Source organism: Oncorhynchus keta, chromosome 6, assembly GCF_023373465.1.
Source record: "Oncorhynchus keta strain PuntledgeMale-10-30-2019 chromosome 6, Oket_V2, whole genome shotgun sequence".
Classification (NCBI taxonomy): Eukaryota; Metazoa; Chordata; class Actinopteri; order Salmoniformes; family Salmonidae; genus Oncorhynchus; species Oncorhynchus keta.
Window position 1 is genome coordinate 7,890,930 of NC_068426.1, and position 20,241 is coordinate 7,911,170.

A 20,241-nucleotide genomic window follows, 5' to 3' on the forward strand; every position below is an offset into this window, starting at 1 on the left:
GGGCAGAAATTCCTTCTGGAACATTTTAACTTTCATATGCCTTCATAACAAACTTGTATGTCATCTGTAAATACAAATAAAATTGTTAAATTACGAGCCTAGTTGGTTTAGCCACAGAAAAAGACAGGAACCTTCCCGCTAGCCATGATTTGCTGAGATAATGAATGGGCTGGACATGCCGAGAGATGAGTTTGGATTGGTCTACCATGTAGGTCGCTTCTGTCTATAACATGAGCTGCTCAGTATGTGATGGTAATCCTTTATAACGCAACTTTCCTGAAAGATATCACGTAGTAGAACTGCATAAGAGTTGCTCTCCCATTTCTGGCGGACCGAGTTTTGAAATCAGTGGAATTAGAGTATGATAGCTAAGGAGATGCAGAAAATTCTGGTGTTTGACTGCAAATATGCAGACGGAGTTGAAAAGCGAACACACAGAAGGCTCTGGATTACATATTCAACAACCATGGCATATTTGTGTCACAACTTCCACCGAAGTCAGTTCCTCTCCTTGTCTGGGCGGCGCTCGGCGGCGCCGGTCTTCTAGCCATCATTGATCCACTTTTCATTTTCCTTCTGTTTTGTCTTGTCTTCCCACACACCTGGTCTCAATACCTGTCACGCCCTTGCCATAGAGAGGCTTTTAATTCTCTATTTTGGTTAGGCCAGAGTGTGACTGGGGTGGGCATTCTATGTCCTGGCCATAGAGAGGCTTTTAATTCTCTATTTTGGTTAGGCCAGAGTGTGACTGGGGTGGGCATTCTATGTCCTTTTTTCTATGTTTTGTATTTCTATGTCTTGGCCTGGTATGGTTCTCAATCAGGGACAGCTGTCTATCGTTGTCTCTGATTTTGAGAACTGGGGTGGGCATTCTATGTCCTGGCCATAGAGAGGCTTTTAATTCTCTATTTTGGTTAGGCCCTGGGGTGGGCATTTCCCCCTTTTAATTCTCTACCTGTCTTGTGGGAAGTTAACTCTATTTTGTAGTTGTTCAGGGCCCAAAGCTTGACATTCGGTTGGTTTTTTGTTCTTCAGGGACAGCTGTCTATCGTTGTCTCTGATTGAGAACCCGTTTTATCGGCGTCTATTTGTCTCTGATTGAGAACCCTTCGGTCTTCCCTGTCTGGGAAGTTAACTGTTTTTAAATAAAGTTCAAATGTACGCTTACCATGCTGCACCTTGGTCCAGTCGTTCAGCCAGCCGTGACAATACCCTCATTACATGTTGTGTATTTAACCCTCTGTTCCCCCCATGTCTTTGTGCGAAATTGTTTATTGTACGTGCATGTGCATGTTTTCTCTGGTGCACGACAGGTTTTGTATCCATTTGTTTATTGTTCTGGTTTCCGGTGGTTTTATGAATAAAACTGCTCCGTTGATTACCCAGTTTTGCTCTCCTGCGCCTGACTTCCCTGCCGCCAGTTACGCACTCCCTTACAATGTGACAGAGGGGGAGAAGGGTCCATCCATGTATACGAGTAAGAGAGTCCAGCTAGCTACATTTTGAGATATTACACGCTTCTACTTTTGTCAGAAAGTCGTTTTCATTTCAAATTAAAGTGTACTGTTAGCTAGCTTTGTCTATGATCTATGTAGTGACATTTTCCGTATCTCAGAGCCATTTGCATTGCTAGTAATAGACTATATTTAGCCCAGCTAATATTGAACCTGGTTGGTTTGTTTCCTGCAGATTCATGCAGGGTTGTACACTTTATGAGTTGGGATTATGTTTCATTGTTTAACTAGCTATCTACATGTCTAAACAAAATACTACATTACGCAAGTAACTATTTCAATAGAATGTTTATGATGTCACTGCAACAACTGTCGATAGACGTAGCTGGTAAATTCGCTCTGGCTATCTACTCCAATTTCAGAGCACTCTCGTCTGAGTGTGCCAGAGCGCAGAATAACTGACAAATTTAGAAATGCTCAGCACCCGTTGAATATGAATATGACCGGTGTCAGCAAACGTTGGCAAAAAAAATGCCATTAAATTGTTGCCAGCAGCACAGCTGCAGTCACCAGCAGATAACATTAAAACAGATGGGATGATAGATAGATGTCTAGACAGATGGGATGATAGATAGATGTCTAGACAGATGGGATGATAGATAGATGTCTAGACAGATGGGATGATAGATAGATGTCTAGACAGATGGGATTATAGATAGATGTCTAGACAGATGGGATGATAGATAGATGTCTAGACAGATGGGATTATAGATAGATGTCTAGACAGATGGGATGATAGATATATGTCTAGACAGATGGGATGATAGATAGATGTCTAGACAGATGGGATGATAGATAGATGTCTAGACAGATGGGATGATAGATAGATGTCTAGACAGATGGGATGATAGATAGATGTCTAGACAGATGGGATGATAGATAGATGTCTAGATCGATAGGATGGGATGATAGATGTCTAGACAGATGGGATGATAGATATATGTCTAGACAGATAGGATGATAGATATATGTCTAGACAGATGGGATGATAGATAGATGTCTAGATCGATAGGATGATAGATAGATGTCTAGACAGATGGGATGATAGATAGATGTCTAGACAGATGGGATGATAGATAGATGTCTAGATCGATAGGATGGGATGATAGATGTCTAGACAGATGGGATGATAGATATATGTCTAGACAGATAGGATGATAGATATATGTCTAGACAGATGGGATTATAGATATATGTCTAGACAGATGGGATGATAGATATATGTCTAGACAGATGGGATGATAGATGTCTAGACAGATGGGATGATAGATAGATGTCTAGACAGATAGGATGATAGATAGATGTCTAGACAGATGGGATGATAGATAGATGTCTAGACAGATGGGATGATAGATAGATGTCTAGACAGATGGGATGATAGATAGATGTCTAGATCGATAGGATGGGATGATAGATAGATGTCTAGACAGATGTGATGATAGATAGATGTCTAGACAGATGGAATGGGATGATAGATAGATGTCTAGATCGATAGGATGGGATGATATATGTCTAGACAGATGGGATTATAGATAGATGTCTAGACAGATGGGATGATAGATATATGTCTAGACAGATGGGATGATAGATAGATGTCTAGACAGATGGGATTATAGATAGATGTCTAGACAGATGGGATGATAGATAGATGTCTAGACAGATGGGATGATAGATAGATGGGATGATAGATAGATGTCTAGACAGAGAGGATGGGATGATATATATATGTCTAGACAGATGGGATGATAGATAGATGTCTAGACAGATGGGATGATAGATAGATGTCTAGACAGATGGGATGATAGATAGATGTCTAGACAGATGGGATGATAGATAGATGTCTAGACAGATGGGATGATAGATAGATGTCTAGACAGATGGGATGATAGATAGATGTCTAGACAGATGGGATGATAGATAGATGTCTAGACAGATGGGATGATAGATAGATGTCTAGACAGATGGGATGATAGATAGATGTCTAGACAGATGGGATGATAGATAGATGTCTAGACAGATGGGATGATAGATAGATGTCTAGACAGATAGGGTGGGATGATAGATATATGTCTAGACAGATGGGATGATAGATAGATGTCTAGACAGATGGGATGATAGATAGATGCCTAGACAGATGGGATGATAGATAGATGTCTAGACAGATGGGATGATAGATAGATGTCTAGACAGATAGGATGATAGATAGATGTCTAGACAGATGGGATGATAGATAGATGTCTAGATCGATAGGATGGGATGATAGATAGATGTCTAGACAGATGCGATGATAGATAGATGTCTAGACAGATGGAATGGGATGATAGATAGATGTCTAGACAGATAGGATGGGATGATGATAGATGTCTAGACAGATGGGATGATAGATATATGTCTAGACAGATGGGATGATAGATATATGTCTAGAGAGATGGGATGATAGATAGATACCTAGGCAGATAGGATGGGATGATGATAGATGTCTAGACAGAGAGGATGGGATGATAGATATATGTCTAGACAGATGGGATGATAGATTGATGTCTAGACAGATGGGATGATAGATATATGTCTTGACAGATGGGATGATAGATATATGTCTAGACAGAGGGTTGGGATTATAGATAAATGTATACTCACACCCAGCTGAGGTTAGGTGTGTGGTGACAGAGGCTGGGCTGGGGGAGCTGCACCAGAGATGTATTAACCATGGAGCTGGGGAGAAATCACACACTGTTGTTTAGAGAACACAGACACACACACACACGGACAGATTAACATTCACACACAGATGGAGGGACTGGCACACACACACACACACACACACACACACACACACACACACACACACACACACACACACACACACACACACACACACACACACACACACACACACACACACACACACACACACACACACACACACACACACACACACACACACACACACACACACACACACACACAGTCACACACAGTCCCAACGCACACACAGTCCCAACGCACACTGTCTGTGTTCTTTGGCCCATCTTAATCTTTATATCGGCCCGTTTGAGGTATGGCTTTTTCTTTGCAACTCTGCCTGGAAGGCCAGTATTTTGGAGTCGCCTCTTCACTTTTGACGTTGAGACTGGTGTTTTGTGCGTACTATTTAATGAAACTGCCAGTTGAGGACTTGTGAGGCATCTGTTTCTAAAACTAGACACTCTAATGTACATGTCCTTTTGCGCAGTTGTGCACCGGGGCCTCCCACTCCTCTTTCTAATCTGGTTAGAGCCAGTTTGCGCAATCAATTCTCAGAACAAGAAAAGATTGACGAGTTTCAGAAGAACGGTTTTTGTTTCTAGCCATTTTGAGCCTGTAATCGAACCCCAAAAAATGCTGATGCTCCAGATACTCAACTAGTCTATAGCCGGTTTTATTGCTTCTTTAATCAGGACAACAGTTTTCAGCTGTGCTAACATAATTGCAAAGGGGTTTTCTAATGATCAATTAGCCTTTTAAAAGAATAAACTTGGATTAGCTTACTCAATGTGCCATTGGAACACAGGAGTGATGGTTGCTGATAATGGGCCTCTGTACGCCTACGTAGATATTCCATAAAAAATCTGCCGTTTCCAGCTACAATAGTCATTTACAACATTAACAATGTCTACACTGTATTTCTGATCAATTTGATGTTATTTTAATGGAGATTTTTTTTGCTTTGCTTTTCTTTCAAAAACAAGGACCACAAACTTTGGAAAGGTAGTGTTAATATCTATATTATTATTATCTATATTATTATTTGTATTATTATTATAATTATTATTTATCTACACTATTATTGTAAAAAAAAAAAAATTATGATCTATTATTATTATGATCTATTTTAGTATGATAAATATTATTATCTATATGATTACTATCTATATTATTATTATTATTATTATTATCTATACTATTATTATGATCTATTGTATTATGATACATATTATCATCTATATTATTATTATCTATATTACTATTATTATTATTATTATCTATACTATTATTATGATCTATATTAATATTATTATTATCTATACAATTATTATCATGATTTACATTATTATTATGATCTATATTATTATTATGATCTATACTATTACTATTATCTATATTATTATGATCTATATTTTTATTATTATTATCTATACTGTTATCTAGTTTATTATAATCTATACTATTATTATTATTATCTATACTAGCATTATTATGATCTATATTATTATTATGACCTATATTATTAATATTATTATCTATATTATTATTATGATCAATATTATTATTATGATCTATATTATTATTATGATCTATACTATTACTATTATCTATATTATTATGATCTATATTTTTATTATTATTATCTATACTGTTATCTATTTTATTATAATCTATACTATTATTATTATTATCTATACTAGCATTATTATGATCTAAACTATTATTATTATGATCTATACTATTATTATTATGATCTATGTTATTATTATGACCTATATTATTAATATTATTATCTATATTGTTATCTATTTTATTATAATCTATACTATTATTAGTATTATCTATACTAGCATTATTATGATCTAAACTATTATTATTATGATCAATATTATTATTATGATCAATATTATTATTATGATCAATATTATTATTATGATCTAAATGATTATTATTATTAGTATTATGATCTACATTATTATTATCTAAATTATTATGGTCTATATTATTATGATCTATATTATTATTATCATTATTATCTATATTATTATCATTATTGTCTATATTATTATGATCTATATTATTATTATTATGATCTAAATTATTATCATTATTATCTATATTATTATTATTATTATTATTATGATCTATATTATTATGATCTATATTATTATTATTATGATCTATATTATTATGATCTATATTATTATTATTATTATGATCTATATTATTATTATTATGATCTATATTATTATTATTATTATGATCTATATTATTATTATGATGATCTATATTCTTATTATCATTATTATCTATATTATTATGATCTACAGTGCCTTGCGAAAGTATTTTAACGGACCTCTGAGACTATCACAGTGCAGGTGCATTTATACGGAGACTTGATTACACACAGGTGGATTGTATTTATCATCATTAGTCATTTAGGTCAACATTGGATCATTCAGAGATCCTCACTGAACTTCTGGAGAGAGTTTGCTGCACTGAAAGTAAAGGGGCTGAATAATTTTGCACGCCCAATTTTTCAGTTTTTGATTTGTTAAAAAGTTTGAAATATCCAATAAATGTCTTTCCACTTCATGATTGTGTCCCACTTGTTGTTGATTCTTCACAAAAAAAATACAGTTTTATATCTTTATGTTGAAGCCTGAAATGTGGCAAAAGGTCGCAAAGTTCAAGGGGGCCGAATACTTTCGCAAGCACTGTATATTATTATTATAATTATCATCTATATTATTATTATGATCTATATTATTATTATTATGATCTATATTATTATTGTTATGATCTATATTATTATTATCATTATTGTCTATATTATTATGATCTATATTATTATTATTATTATGATCTATATTATTATTATCATTATTGTCTATATTATTATGATCTATATTATTATTATGATCTATATTGTTATTTTTATGATCTATATTATTATTATTATGATCTATATTATTATTATTATGATCTATATTATTATGATCTATATTATTATTATCATTATTGTCTATATTATTATGATCTATATTATTATTATTATTATGATCTATATTATTATTATTATGATCTATATTATTATTATTATGATCTATATTATTATTATGATCAATATTATTATTATGATCTATATTATTATTATGATCGATATTATTAGTTTATATATATTATTAAGGTGATCTATGCTATTATTATTATTGTCAATATTATTATTATTATTATTATGATCAATATTATTATCTATATTATTATTATAATCTATAATCTATACTATTATTATTGTCTATATTATTATTATTATGATCTATATTATTATTATTATGATCTACATTATTATTATCTAAATTATTATGATCTATATTATTATGATCTATATTATTATTATTATTATTATGATCTATATTATTATTATGATCTATATTATTATTATTATCATTATTGTCTATATTATTATTATCTATATTATTATTATCATTATTGTCTATATTATTATGATCTATATTATTATTATTATGATCTATTATTATCATTATTATCTATATTATTATGATCTATATTATTATGATTACTAACTATATTATTATGATCTATATTATTATTATTATCTATATTATCAAATCAAATCAAATCGAATTTTATTTGTCACATACACATGGTTAGCAGATGTTAATGCGAGTGTAGCGAAATGCTTGTGCTTCTAGTTCCGACAATGCAGTAATAACCAACAAGTAATCTAACTAACAATTCCAAAACTACTGTCTTATACACAGTGTAAGGGGATAAAGAATATGTACATAAGGATATATGAATGAGTGATGGTACAGAGCAGCATAGGCAAGATACAGTAGATGGTGTCGAGTACAGTATATACATATGAGATGGGTATGTAAACAAAGTGGCATAGTTAAAGTGGCTAGTGATACATGTATTACATAAGGATGCAGTCGATGATATAGAGTACAGTATATACGTATGCATATGAGATGAATAATGTAGGGTAAGTAACATTATATAAGGTAGCATTGTTTAAAGTGGCTAGTGATATATTTACATCATTCCCATCAATTCCCATTATTAAAGTGGCTGGAGTTGAGTCAGTGTCAGTGTGTTGGCAGCAGCCACTCAATGTTAGTGGTGGCTGTTTAACAGTCTGATGGCCTTGAGATAGAAGCTGCTGGATGATAGCGGGGTGAACAGGCAGTGGCTCGGGTGGTTGTTGTCCTTGATGATCTTTATGGCCTTCCTGTAACATCGGGTGGTGTAGGTGTCCTGGAGGGCAGGTAGTTTGCCCCCGGTGATGCGTTGTGCAGACCTCACTACCCTCTGGAGAGCCTTACGGTTGAGGGCGGAGCAGTTGCCGTACCAGGCGGTGATACAGCCCGCCAGGATGCTCTCGATTGTGCATCTGTAGAAGTTTGTGAGTGCTTTTGGTGACAAGCCGGATTTCTTCAGCCTCCTGAGGTTGAAGAGGCGCTGCTGCGCCTTCTTCACGATGCTGTCTGTGTGAGTGGACCAATTCAGTTTGTCTGTGATGTGTATGCCGAGGAACTTAAAACTTGCTACCCTCTCCACTACTGTTCCATCGATGTGGATAGGGAGGTGTTCCCTCTACTGTTTCCTGAAGTCCACAATCATCTCCTTAGTTTTGTTGACGTTGAGTGTGAGGTTATTTTCCTGACACCACACTCCGAGGGCCCTCACCTCCTCCCTGTAGGCCGTCTCGTCGTTGTTGGTAATCAAGCCTACCACTGTTGTGTCGTCCGCAAACTTGATGATTGAGTTGGAGGCGTGCGTGGCCACGCAGTCGTGGGTGAACAGGGAGTACAGGAGAGGGCTCAGAACGCACCCTTGTGGGGCCCCAGTGTTGAGGATCAGCGGTGAGGAGATGTTGTTGCCTACCCTCACCACCTGCGGGCGGCCCGTCAGGAAGTCCAGTACCCAGTTGCAAAGGGCGGGGTCGAGACCCAGGGTCTTGAGCTTGATGACGAGCTTGGAGGGTACTATGGTGTTGAATGCCGAGCTGTAGTCGATGAACAGCATTCTCACATAGGTATTCCTCTTGTCCAGATGGGTTAGGGCAGTGTGCAGTGTGGTTGAGATTGCATCGTCTGTGGACCTATTTGGGCGGTAAGCAAATTGGAGTGGGTCTAGGGTGTCAGGTAGGATGGAGGTGATATGGTCCTTGACTAGTCTCTCAAAGCACTTCATGATGACGGAAGTGAGTGCTACGGGGCGGTAGTCGTTTAGCTCAGTTACCTTAGCTTTCTTGGGAACAGGAACAATGGTGGCCCTCTTGAAGCATGTGGGAACAGCAGACTGGTATAGGGATTGATTGAATATGTCCGTAAACACACCGGCCAGCTGGTCTGCGCATGCTCTGAGGGCGCGGCTGGGGATGCCGTCTGGGCCTGCAGCCTTGCGAGGGTTAACACGTTTAAATGTCTTACTCACCTCGGCTGCAGTGAAGGAGAGACCGCACGTTTCCGTTGCAGGCCGTGTCAGTGGCACTGTATTGTCCTCCAAGCGGGCAAAAAAGTTATTTAGTCTGCCTGGGAGCAAGAGATCCTGGTCCGTGACGGGCTGGATTTCTTCCTGTAGTCCGTGATTGACTGTAGACCCTGCCACATGTCTCTTGTGTCTGAGCCGTTGAATTGAGATTCTACTTTGTCTCTGTACTGACGCTTAGCTTGTTTGATAGCCTTGCGGAGGGAATAGCTGCACTGTTTGTATTCGGTCATGTTACCAGACACCTTGCCCTGATTAAAAGCAGTGGTTCGCGCTTTCAGTTTCACGCGAATGCTGCCATCAATCCACGGTTTCTGGTTAGGGAATGTTTTAATCGTTGCTATGGGAACGACCTCTTCAACGCATGTTCTAATGAACTCGCACACCGAATCAGCGTATTCGTCAATATTGTTAACTGACGCAATACGAAACATATCCCAGTCCACGTGATGGAAGCAGTCTTGGAGTGTGGAGTCAGCTTGGTCGGACCAGCGTTGGACAGACCTCAGCGTGGGAGCCTCTTGTTTCAGTTTCTGTCTGTAGGCAGGGATCAACAAAATGGAGTCGTGGGCAGCTTTTCCAAAAGGGGGGCGGGGCAGGGCCTTATATGCGTCGCGGAAGTTTGAGTAACAATGATCCAAGTTTTTTCCACCCCTGGTTGCGCAATCGATATGCTGATAAAATTTAGGGAGTCTTGTTTTCAGATTAGCCTTGTTAAAATCCCCAGCAACAATGAATGCAGCCTCCGGATAAATGGTTTCCAGTTTGCAAAGAGTTAAATAAAGTTCGTTCAGAGCTATCGATGTGTCTGCTTGGGGGGGGATATATACGGCTGTGATTATAATCGAAGAGAATTCTCTTGGTAGGTAATGCGGTCTACATTTGATTGTGAGGAATTCTAAATCAGGTGAACAGAAGGATTTGAGTTCCTGTATGTTTCTGACATCACACCATGTCTCGTTAGCCATAAGGCATACGCCCCCGCCCCTCTTCTTACCAGAAAGATGTCTGTTTCTGTCGGCGCGATGCGTGGAGAAACCCGTTGGCTGCACCGCATCGGATAGCGTCTCTCCAGTGAGCCATGTTTCCATGAAGCAAAGAACGTTACAGTCTCTGATGTCCCTCTGGAATGCTACTCTTGCTCGGATTTCATCAACCTTGTTGTCAAGAGACTGGACATTGGCAAGAAGAATGCTAGGGAGTGGTGCACGGTGTGCCCGTCTCCGGAGTCTGACCAGGAGACCGCCTCGTTTCCCTCTTTTTCGGAGTCGTTTTTTGGGGTCGCAGCATGGGATCCATTCTGCTGTCCTGTTTGAAAGGCAGAACACAGGATCCGCGTCGCGAAAAACATATTCTTGGTCGTACTGATGGTGAGTTGACGCTGATCTTATATTCAGTAGTTCTTCTCGACTGTATGTAATGAAACCTAAGATGACCTGGGGTACTAATGTAAGAAATAACACGTAAAAAAACAAAAAACTGCATAGTTTCCTAGGAACGCAAAGCGAGGCGGCCATCTCTGTATTATTATGATCTATATTATTATTATTATTATTATTATTATTATTATTATTATTATTATTATCTATATTATTATGATCTATATTATTATGATCTATATTATTATTATTATGATTTATATTATTATTATTATGATCTACATTTGTATTATTATTATCTAAACTATTATTATCTATATTAATATTATTATCTATAATATTATTATCTATATTAATATTATTATCTATATTAATATTATTATCTATATTAATATTATTATCTATAATATTATTATCTATAGTAATATTATTATCTTTATTATTATTATTATCTATTTTATTATCATTACAGTATTGTTTGGAAAAAAACTCTCAAGGTAAGAATTCCACTGAACTGTTTTAACACCTGTTGTATCCTGTGCACGTGACAAATATATGAATATAATAAATACATAAATATATATATATATATAAAAAATACATCTCTGACGCTGGAGTCTTATATCTCCCTCTCTAACTTTAAGCATCAGTTGTCAGAGCAGCTTACCGATCACTGTACCCACAGCCAATCTGTAAATAGCACACCCAACTACCTCATCCCCATATGATTATTTACCCTCTTGCTCTTTTGCACCCCCAGTGTCTCTACTAGCACATCATCATCTGCACATAAATCACTCCAGTAATAATGCTAAATTGTAATTATTTTAGCCTCTATGGCCAATTTATTGCCTGACCTCCCTACTCTTCTACATTTGCACACACTGTAGATAGATCTTTCAATTTGTATTTTCTTTTGTATTATTGACGGTAAGTTTTCTTATGTGTAACTCTGTGGTGTTGTTTTTGGTCACACTGCTTTATCTTGGCCAGGTCGCAGTTGTAAATGAGAAATTGTTCTCAACTGGCCTACCTGGTTAAATAAAGGTGAAAATAAATGAATAAATAAATACATTTTTAAAAAACTTGAAAGGGATAGGGAGAACGAGTCAGCAAGACAGAGAACGAGAGCGAGTGAGCAAATAACGAGAGTGAGTGAGAAAGACAGAGTTGTGTTGAACATAGTTCTACAACAACGTAAGAGAAAGATACAGGTGAGGAGAACATAATGATGAGGAGAATGAGGAGAGGAGTAAGTAGAGGAGAAAGGAGAGGAGTAAGGAGAGGAATAAGGAATGGAGAAAAGGAGTGGAGAAAAGGAGTGGAGATAAGGAGTGGAGATAAGGAGTGGAGATAAGGAGAAGAGAAAAGGAAAGGAGTAAGGAGAGGGGAAGGAGACGGAGTTTATTTTTGTTAGGAGAGGGGAAAAGGAGAGGAGTATGGAGAGGAGTAAGGAGAAGAGTAGGGATAGGAGTAAGGAGAGGAGTAAGGATAGGAGTAAGGAAAGGAGTAAGGAGAGGAGAAAGGATAGGAGTAAGGAGAGGAGTAAGGATAGGAGTAAGGAAAGGAGTAAGGAGAGGAGTAAGGATAGGAGTAAGGAAAGGAGTAACGAGAGGAATAATGAATACAAGGAGTGGAGAAAAGGAGTGGAGATATGGAGAAGAGAAAAGAAAAGGAGTAAGGAGAGGGGAAAGGAGAGGAGTAAGGAGAGGAGTAAGGAAAGGACAAAAGGAGATGAGAAAAGGAGAGGAGTAAGAAGAGGAGTAAGGAAAGGAGTAGGAGAGGAATAAGGAATGGAGAAATGGAGAAGAGAAAAGAAAAGGAGTAAGGAGAGGGGAAAGGAGAGGAGTAAGGAGAGGAGTAAGAAGAGGAGTAAGGAAAAGGAGTAAGGAGAGGAATTAGGAATGGAGAAAAGGAGTGGAGAAAAGGAGAAGAGAAAAGGAGAGTAGTAAAGGAGAGGGGAAAGGGAGAGGTGTAAGGAGAGGAGTAAGGAGAGGGGGGAGGGAGAGGAGTAAGGAGAGGAGAAAAGGAGAGGAGTAAGGAGAGGAGAAAAGGAGAGGAGTAAGGAGAGGAGAAAAGGAGAGGGAGTAAGGAGAGGAGTAAAGGAGAGGAGTAAGGAGAGGGGAAAGGGAGAGGAGTAAGGAGAGGATAAAAGGAGAGGAGTAAGGAGAGGAGAAAAGGAGAGAGTAGAAAAAAGGATAGGAGTAAGGAGAGGAGTAAGTAGAGGAGAAAAGGAGAAGAGTAAGGAAAGGAGAAAAGGAGAGGAGTAAGGAGAGGAGTAAGGAGAGGAGTAAGGAGAGGAGAAAAGGAGAGGGAGTAAGGAGAGAAGTAAAGGAGAGGAGTAAGGAGAGGAGAAAAGGAGAGGAGTAAGGAGAGGAGAAAAGGAGAGGAGTAAGGAGAGGAGAAAAGGAGAGGAGTAAGGAGAGGAGTAAGGAGAGAAGTAAAGGAGAGGAGTAAGGAGAGGAGAAAAGGAGAGGAGTAAGGAGAGGAGTAAAGGAGAGGAGTAAGGAGAGGAGAAAAGGAGAGGAGTAAGGAGAGGAGAAAAGGAGAGGAGTAAGGAGAGGAGTAAAGGAGAGGAGTAAGGAGAGGAGAAAGGGAGAGGAGTAAGGAGAGAAGTAAAGGAGAGGAGTAAGGAGAGGAGTAAGAAGAGGAGTAAGGAAAGGAGTAGGAGAGGAGAAAAGGAGAGGAGTAAGGAGAGAAGTAAAGGAGAGGAGTAAGGAGAGGAGTAAGGAGAGGAGTAATGAGAGAAGTAAAGGAGAGGAGTAAGGAGAGGAGAAAAGGAGAGGAGTAAGGAGAGGAGAAAAGGAGAGGAGTAAGGAGAGGAGTAAGGAGAGAAGTAAAGGAGAGGAGTAAGGAGAGGAGTAAGGAGAGGAGAAAAGGAGAGGAGTAAAGGAGAGGAGTAAGGAGAGGAGAAAAGGAGAGGAGTAAGGAGAGAAGTAAAGGAGAGGAGTAAGGAGAGGAGTAAAGGAGAGGAGTAAGGAGAGAAGTAAAGGAGAGGAGTAAGGAGAGGAGTAAGGAGAGGAGTAAGGAGAGGTGTAAGGAGAGGAGTAAGGAGAGGAGAAAAGAGAGTAGAAAGGAGAGGAGTAAGGAGAGGAGTAAAGGGAGAGGTGTAAGGAGAGGAGTAAGGAGAGGAGTAAGGAGAGGAATAAGGAGAGGAGTAAGGAGAGGAGTAAAGGGAGAGGTGTAAGGAGAGGAATAAGGAGATGAGTAAGGAAAGAAGTAAGGAGAGGAGTAAGGAGAGGACAAAAGGAAAAAGAGAAGGAAACCACTATCATATTTTCAATGAGACACAGGAGAAGACGGAGTTGAATTTAGTTATATTGTGTTTGGAGCCAATGGCCCACAAAATTAACCTACCATTCTGAAATGCATCACATCCTAGACTTACTATCAGTTTATTATTCATACTCAGAAGATATTTTATGTTTGAATGCAGAATGATTTTTTATTTTTTTAATGTAAAATGAGATGTGAACAATCAATAAACAAGTAAAGACAACGTAAAGACAGTGTGAAGGAGTGGCAGAGGGAGGGACCGAGAGACCACTCCAGATACAAGGCACAAATACTTAAATGAGTGCCCCGTACTGGGATTGAACACGCAGTCTTCGGAGCCGGAGCTCCACCATCTGCCCATAAAAGTTTTAGTAAACCCAATCGGAATGAAGGTCTAAAGTTTTACCTCTATCCCAAACTTTAATCCTTCACTTAACCGTAGAATTGTGTCTGTTTTAACCCTGTGCCAGACCTTAACCCAGTCTGAATGAAAGCCTAACGTAGCCATAGAGTTGTTTCTGTATGCCTACATTTTTACATGTTTATCAAAGAACGTCGGAACATGAAGTCAGACTGTGATATCTTGTTAAGGAGGGAAGAAAAACAATGTGTTATGACAAAGAAAATGAATGACACGTAAATTAATTATATTAAATTTCCTTCGTCCAACACAATGTGTGTTTGTGTGTGTATGCACGTGCATCTTTACGTGTGTTTGAGTGTGTGTGTGTGTGTGTGCTACTCACAGGAACATGAGGGAGGTGAGGCCGGTGAAGGTGTCTTGGGAAACACTGTTCAGGGGGTTGTGATCCAACACCCTGGTGAGAGAGAGAGAACCAAAGACCTTACAGTAGTTATGGAGAGAGAGAGAACCAAAGACCTTACAGGAAAGTTATGGAGAGAGAGAGAGAACCAAAGACCTTACGGTAGTTATGGAGAGAGAGACAACCAAAGACCTTACGGTAGTTATGGAGAGAGAGAGAACCAAAGACCTTACGGTACAGTTATGGAGAGAGAGAGAACCAAAGACCTTACGGTAGTTATGGAGAGAGAGAGAACCAAAGACCTTACGGTACAGTTATGGAAAGAGAGAGAACCAAAGACCGTACGGTACAATTATGGAGAGAGAGAGAACCAAAGACCTTACGGTACAGTTATGGAAAGAGAGAGAACCAAAGACCGTACGGTACAATTATGGAGAGAGAGAGAACCAAAGACCTTACGGTAGTTATGGAGAGAGAGAGAACCAAAGACCTTACAGTAGTTATGGAGAGAGAGAACCAAAGACCATATAAAGTAAAATACATCCAAAGTGCCAACAGATGTCATACATTTATTCAACACAGTCTAACCCTACAGAGAAATTACACAATACAACAGATTTGCTTTACGTTAAATACAATACGTAGCTTAATGGCATATCTGATTGTGCTTTCAGCCAAATAATGACCACAAACTATTAATATGAGCATATCCAAAGAAGCTTTCAATGTGCTCAATTAAGAAAACTATGAAAAACAATGAAGAAAAACAATGAATCTGGTCGATTGAGCCACAGAGCACAGATACCTTAAAAAAGAGGAAGGGACGTATCCTTCGCATAGAGTTGATCATACTGTTGTGGCCTGTGGAATGTTGGTCTCACTCCTCTTTAATGGCTGTGAAAAGTTGCTGGATGTTGGCGGGACCTGGAACACGCTGTCGTACACGTCGATCCAGAGCATCCCAAACATGCGCAATTGGTGACAGGTCTGTGAGTATGCAGGCCATGGAAGAACTGAGACATTTTCAGCTTTCAGGAATGGTGTACAGATCCTTGCGACATGGGGCCGTCCGTGCATTATCATGCTAAAACATGAGGTGATGGCGGTGGATGAATGGCATAACAATGGGCCTCGGGATTTGGTCAGGGTATCTCTGTGTATTCAAATTGCCATCGATAAAATGCAACTGTGTTGATTGTCCGTAGCTTATGCCTGCCCATAACATAACCCCACTGCCATCATGGGGCACCCTGTTCACAACGTTGATATCAGCAAACCGCTCACCCACACAACGTCACGTGGTCTGCAGTTGTGACGTATTGGACGTATTGCCAAGTTCTCTCAAGTGACATTGGAGGTGGCTTATGGTAGAGAAATGAACATTAAATTCTCTGGCAACAGCTCTGGTAGCCATTCCTGCATTAAGCATGCCAATTGCCCGCTACCTCAAAACTTGACACATCTGTGGCATTGTATTCTGAGAGCAAACTGCACATTTTAGAGTGGCCTTTCATTGTTCCCAGCACAAGGTGCACCTGTGTAAGGATCATGCTGTTTAATCATCTTCTTGTTATGCCACACCTGTCAGGTGGATGGATTATCTCGGCAAAGGACAAATGCTCACTAACAGGGATGTAAACACATTTGTGCACAAAATTTGAGAGAAATAAACTTTTTGTGCATATGGAAAATGTATGGGGTCTTTTATTTCAGAATATGAAACATGGAACCAACACCTTACACTTATATTTTGGTTCAGTGTAAATACAACAACTTGAAGGTGTTATTTCTATAAATGTACAATTTAAAAAAAAAGGTGGGGGCAATGTACTGGTGGCGTCATTAGCATATGTGGGGGGCGTGCGTAAATATATGTGTATTTGTGCCAACCGTCAGTGGAAGTGTTGTAGCAGTTTACGTGTTTGATGGTTATGCAGATGAAAGTAGAGCACCTCCTTTGACACTGTATGTTCTGTAAACGGTGTAAGAGAATACAGTGCCTTGTAAAAGTATTCATCCCCCTTGGTGTTTCTCCTATTTTGTTGCATTACAATCTGTAATTTAAATAGACTTTTATTTGAATTTCATGTAATGGATAAACACAAAATAGTCCAAATTGGTGTAGTGAAATGAAAAAAATAACATGTATTCACCCCCTTTGCTATGAAGATCCTAAATAGGATCTGATGCAACCAATTACCTTCAGAAGTCACATAATTAGTTCAATTAAGTCCACCTGTGTGCAATCTAAGTGTCACATGATCTGTCACATGATGTCAGTATATATACACCTGATGAAAGGCCCCAGAGTCTGCAACATCACTAAGCAAGCGGCACTATGAAGACCAAGGAGCTCTCCAAACAGGTCAGGGACAAAGTTGTGAAGAAGTACAGATCAGATTTGGGTTATAAAAAAAATATCCGAAACGTTGAACGTCCCACAGAGAACCATCAAATCCATTATTTAAAAATTGAAAGAATATGGCACTACAACAAACCTGCCAAGAGAGGGCCCCCCACCAAAACTCACAGACCAGACAAGAAGGGCATTAATCAGAGAGGCAACAAAGAGAGCAAAGATAACCCTGAAGGAGCAGCAAAGCTCCACAGCGGAGATTGGAGTATCTGTCCATAGGACCACTTTAAGCCGTACACTCCACAGAGCTGGGCTTTACGGAAGACTGGCCAGAAAAAAATAAGCAAACGTTTGTTGTTCACCAAAAGGCATGTGGGAGACTCCCCAAACATATGGAAGAAGGTACTCTGTTTGAGACTAAAATTGAGCTTTTTGGCCATCAAGGAAAATGCTATGTCTGGCACAAGCCCTCTCACAGTGATGGGATGTTCTTCATCGGCAGGGACTGGGAAACTAGTCAGAATTGAAGGAACAATGGATGGCGCTAAATACAGGGAAATTCTTGAGGGAAATCTGTTTCAGTCTTCAAAAGATTTGAGACTGGGACAGATGTTCACCTTCCAGCAGGACAATGACCCTAAGCTACTGCTAGGGTCATTGACCCTACCCTAAGCTACTGCTAGGGTCATTGACCCTACCCTAAGCTACTGCTAGGGTCATTGACCCTACCCTAAGCTACTGCTAAAGCAACACTCGAGTGGTTTAAGGGGAAACATCTAAATGTCTTGGAATGGCCTAGCCTAGTCAAGGCCCAGACTTCAATCCAATTGAGAATCTGTAGTATGACTTAAAGATTGCTGTACACCAGCAGAACCCATCCAACTTGAAGGAGCTGGAGCAGTTTTGCCTTGAAGAATGGGCAAAAATCCCAGTGGCTAGATGCGCCAAGCTTATGGAAACATAGCCCAAGAGACTTGCAGCTGTAATTGCTGCAAAAGGTGGCTCTACAAATGATTGACTTTGGGGGGATGAATAGTTATGCACACTCAAGTTCTGTTTTTTGATCTTATTTTTTGTTTGTATCACAAAAAAAAATATTTGCATCTTCAAAGGGGTAGGCATGTCGTGTAAATCAAATGATACAAGCCCCCCTCCCCCCAAAAAATCAATTTTAATTCCAGGTTGTAAGGCAACAAAATAGGAAAAATGCCAAGGGGGGTGAATACTTTCGCAAACCACTTTATATCAGTAATAAGCTGCACTGTGAAGAAGTCATTGTGACAGAAGTTTCTTAACTGGAAACTACTACTAAATCTTGGTGGGGAAATCTACAAAATAATTGTTTTAGATGCATGCCAGCAAAGCCACTACACAACACAACACTAAACAATACATTAATTGTAACGGCGTTCGTTTGTCGAAAGAGAGTCGGACCGAAATGCAGCATGGTGGTTACTCATGTCTTTAATGTAGAAGAGCGATACATGAAATGACTTAATAAATATACAAAACAACAAAACGAAACGAGAAAACCTATACAGCCTGTCTGGTGAACACTAACACAGAGACAGGAACAATCACCCACGAAATACACAGTGAAACCCCGGCTACCTAAATATGGTTCCCAATCAGAGACAACGAGAATCACCTGACTCTGATTGAGAACCGCCTCAGGCAGCCAACCTAAGCTACACCCCTACTCAGCCGCAATCCCAATGCCTACAAAACCCCAATACGAAACACAACATATTAAACCCATGTCACACCCTGGCCTGACCAAATATATAATGAAAACACAAAACACTATGACCAAGGCGTGACAGAACCCCCCCCCCCTAAGGTGCGGACTCCCGGACGCACCTCAAAACCATAGGGAGGGTCCGGGTGAGCGTCTGTCCATGGTGGCGGCTCCGGTTCGGGACGTGGACCCCACTCCATTAATGTCATAGTTCCTCCCCTTCGCGTCCTGGGATAATCCACCCTCGCCGCCGACCATGGCCTAATAGTCCTCACCCAGAACCCCACTGAACTGAGGGGCCGTTCGTGACTGAGGGGCAGCTCGGGACTGAGGGGAAGCTCGGGACTGAGGAGAAGCTCGGGACTGAGGAGAAGCCCGGGACTGAGGGGAAGCCCAGTACTGAGGGGAAGCCCAGTACTGAGAGGAAGCCCAGTACTGAGAGGAAGCCCAGTACTGAGATGAAGCTCAGGCAGGTAGTAGGCTCCGGTAGATCCTGGCTGGCGGATCTGGAAGATTCTGGTTGACTGGCAGATCTGGAAGAGACTGGTTGACTGGCAGATCTGGAAGAATCTGGTTGACTGGCAGATCTAGAAGATCATGGCTGACTGGCGGAACTAGCTGCTCTATGCAGACTGGCAGCTCTGGCTGCTCCTTGCAGACTGGCAGCTCCTTGCAGATTGACAGCTCTGGCTGCTCCATGCAGGCTGACAGCTCCTTGCAGACTGACAGCTCCTTGCAGACTGGCATCTCCTTGCAGACTGGCAGCTCCTTGCAGACTGACAGCTCTGGCTGCTTCATGCAGACTGACAGCTCTGGCTGCTCCATGCAGACTGGCAGCTCAGGCTGCTCCGAACAGGCAGGAGGCTCCGGCAGCGCTGTAGAGGAGGAAGGCTCTAGAAGCGCTGAACAGGCGGGAGACTCCGACAGCGCAGGAGGGAAGGAAGGCTCT

General features: G+C 39.8%; 1 protein-coding gene across 1 annotated transcript in view; it reads right to left on the bottom strand.

The window, feature by feature from the left end:
- Window positions 1-20,241, bottom strand: part of LOC118385715 (relaxin receptor 2-like) — a 297,386-nt gene that overhangs the window by 171,028 nt on the left and 106,117 nt on the right. Inside the window, exons 8-9 of the mRNA XM_052520430.1 lie at window positions 15,181-15,252; window positions 4,152-4,226 (exon numbers count right to left, since the gene is read on the bottom strand). Coding sequence (XP_052376390.1) covers window positions 4,152-4,226; window positions 15,181-15,252 — 147 coding nt within the window. The remainder of the gene's footprint in view (window positions 1-4,151; window positions 4,227-15,180; window positions 15,253-20,241) is intronic.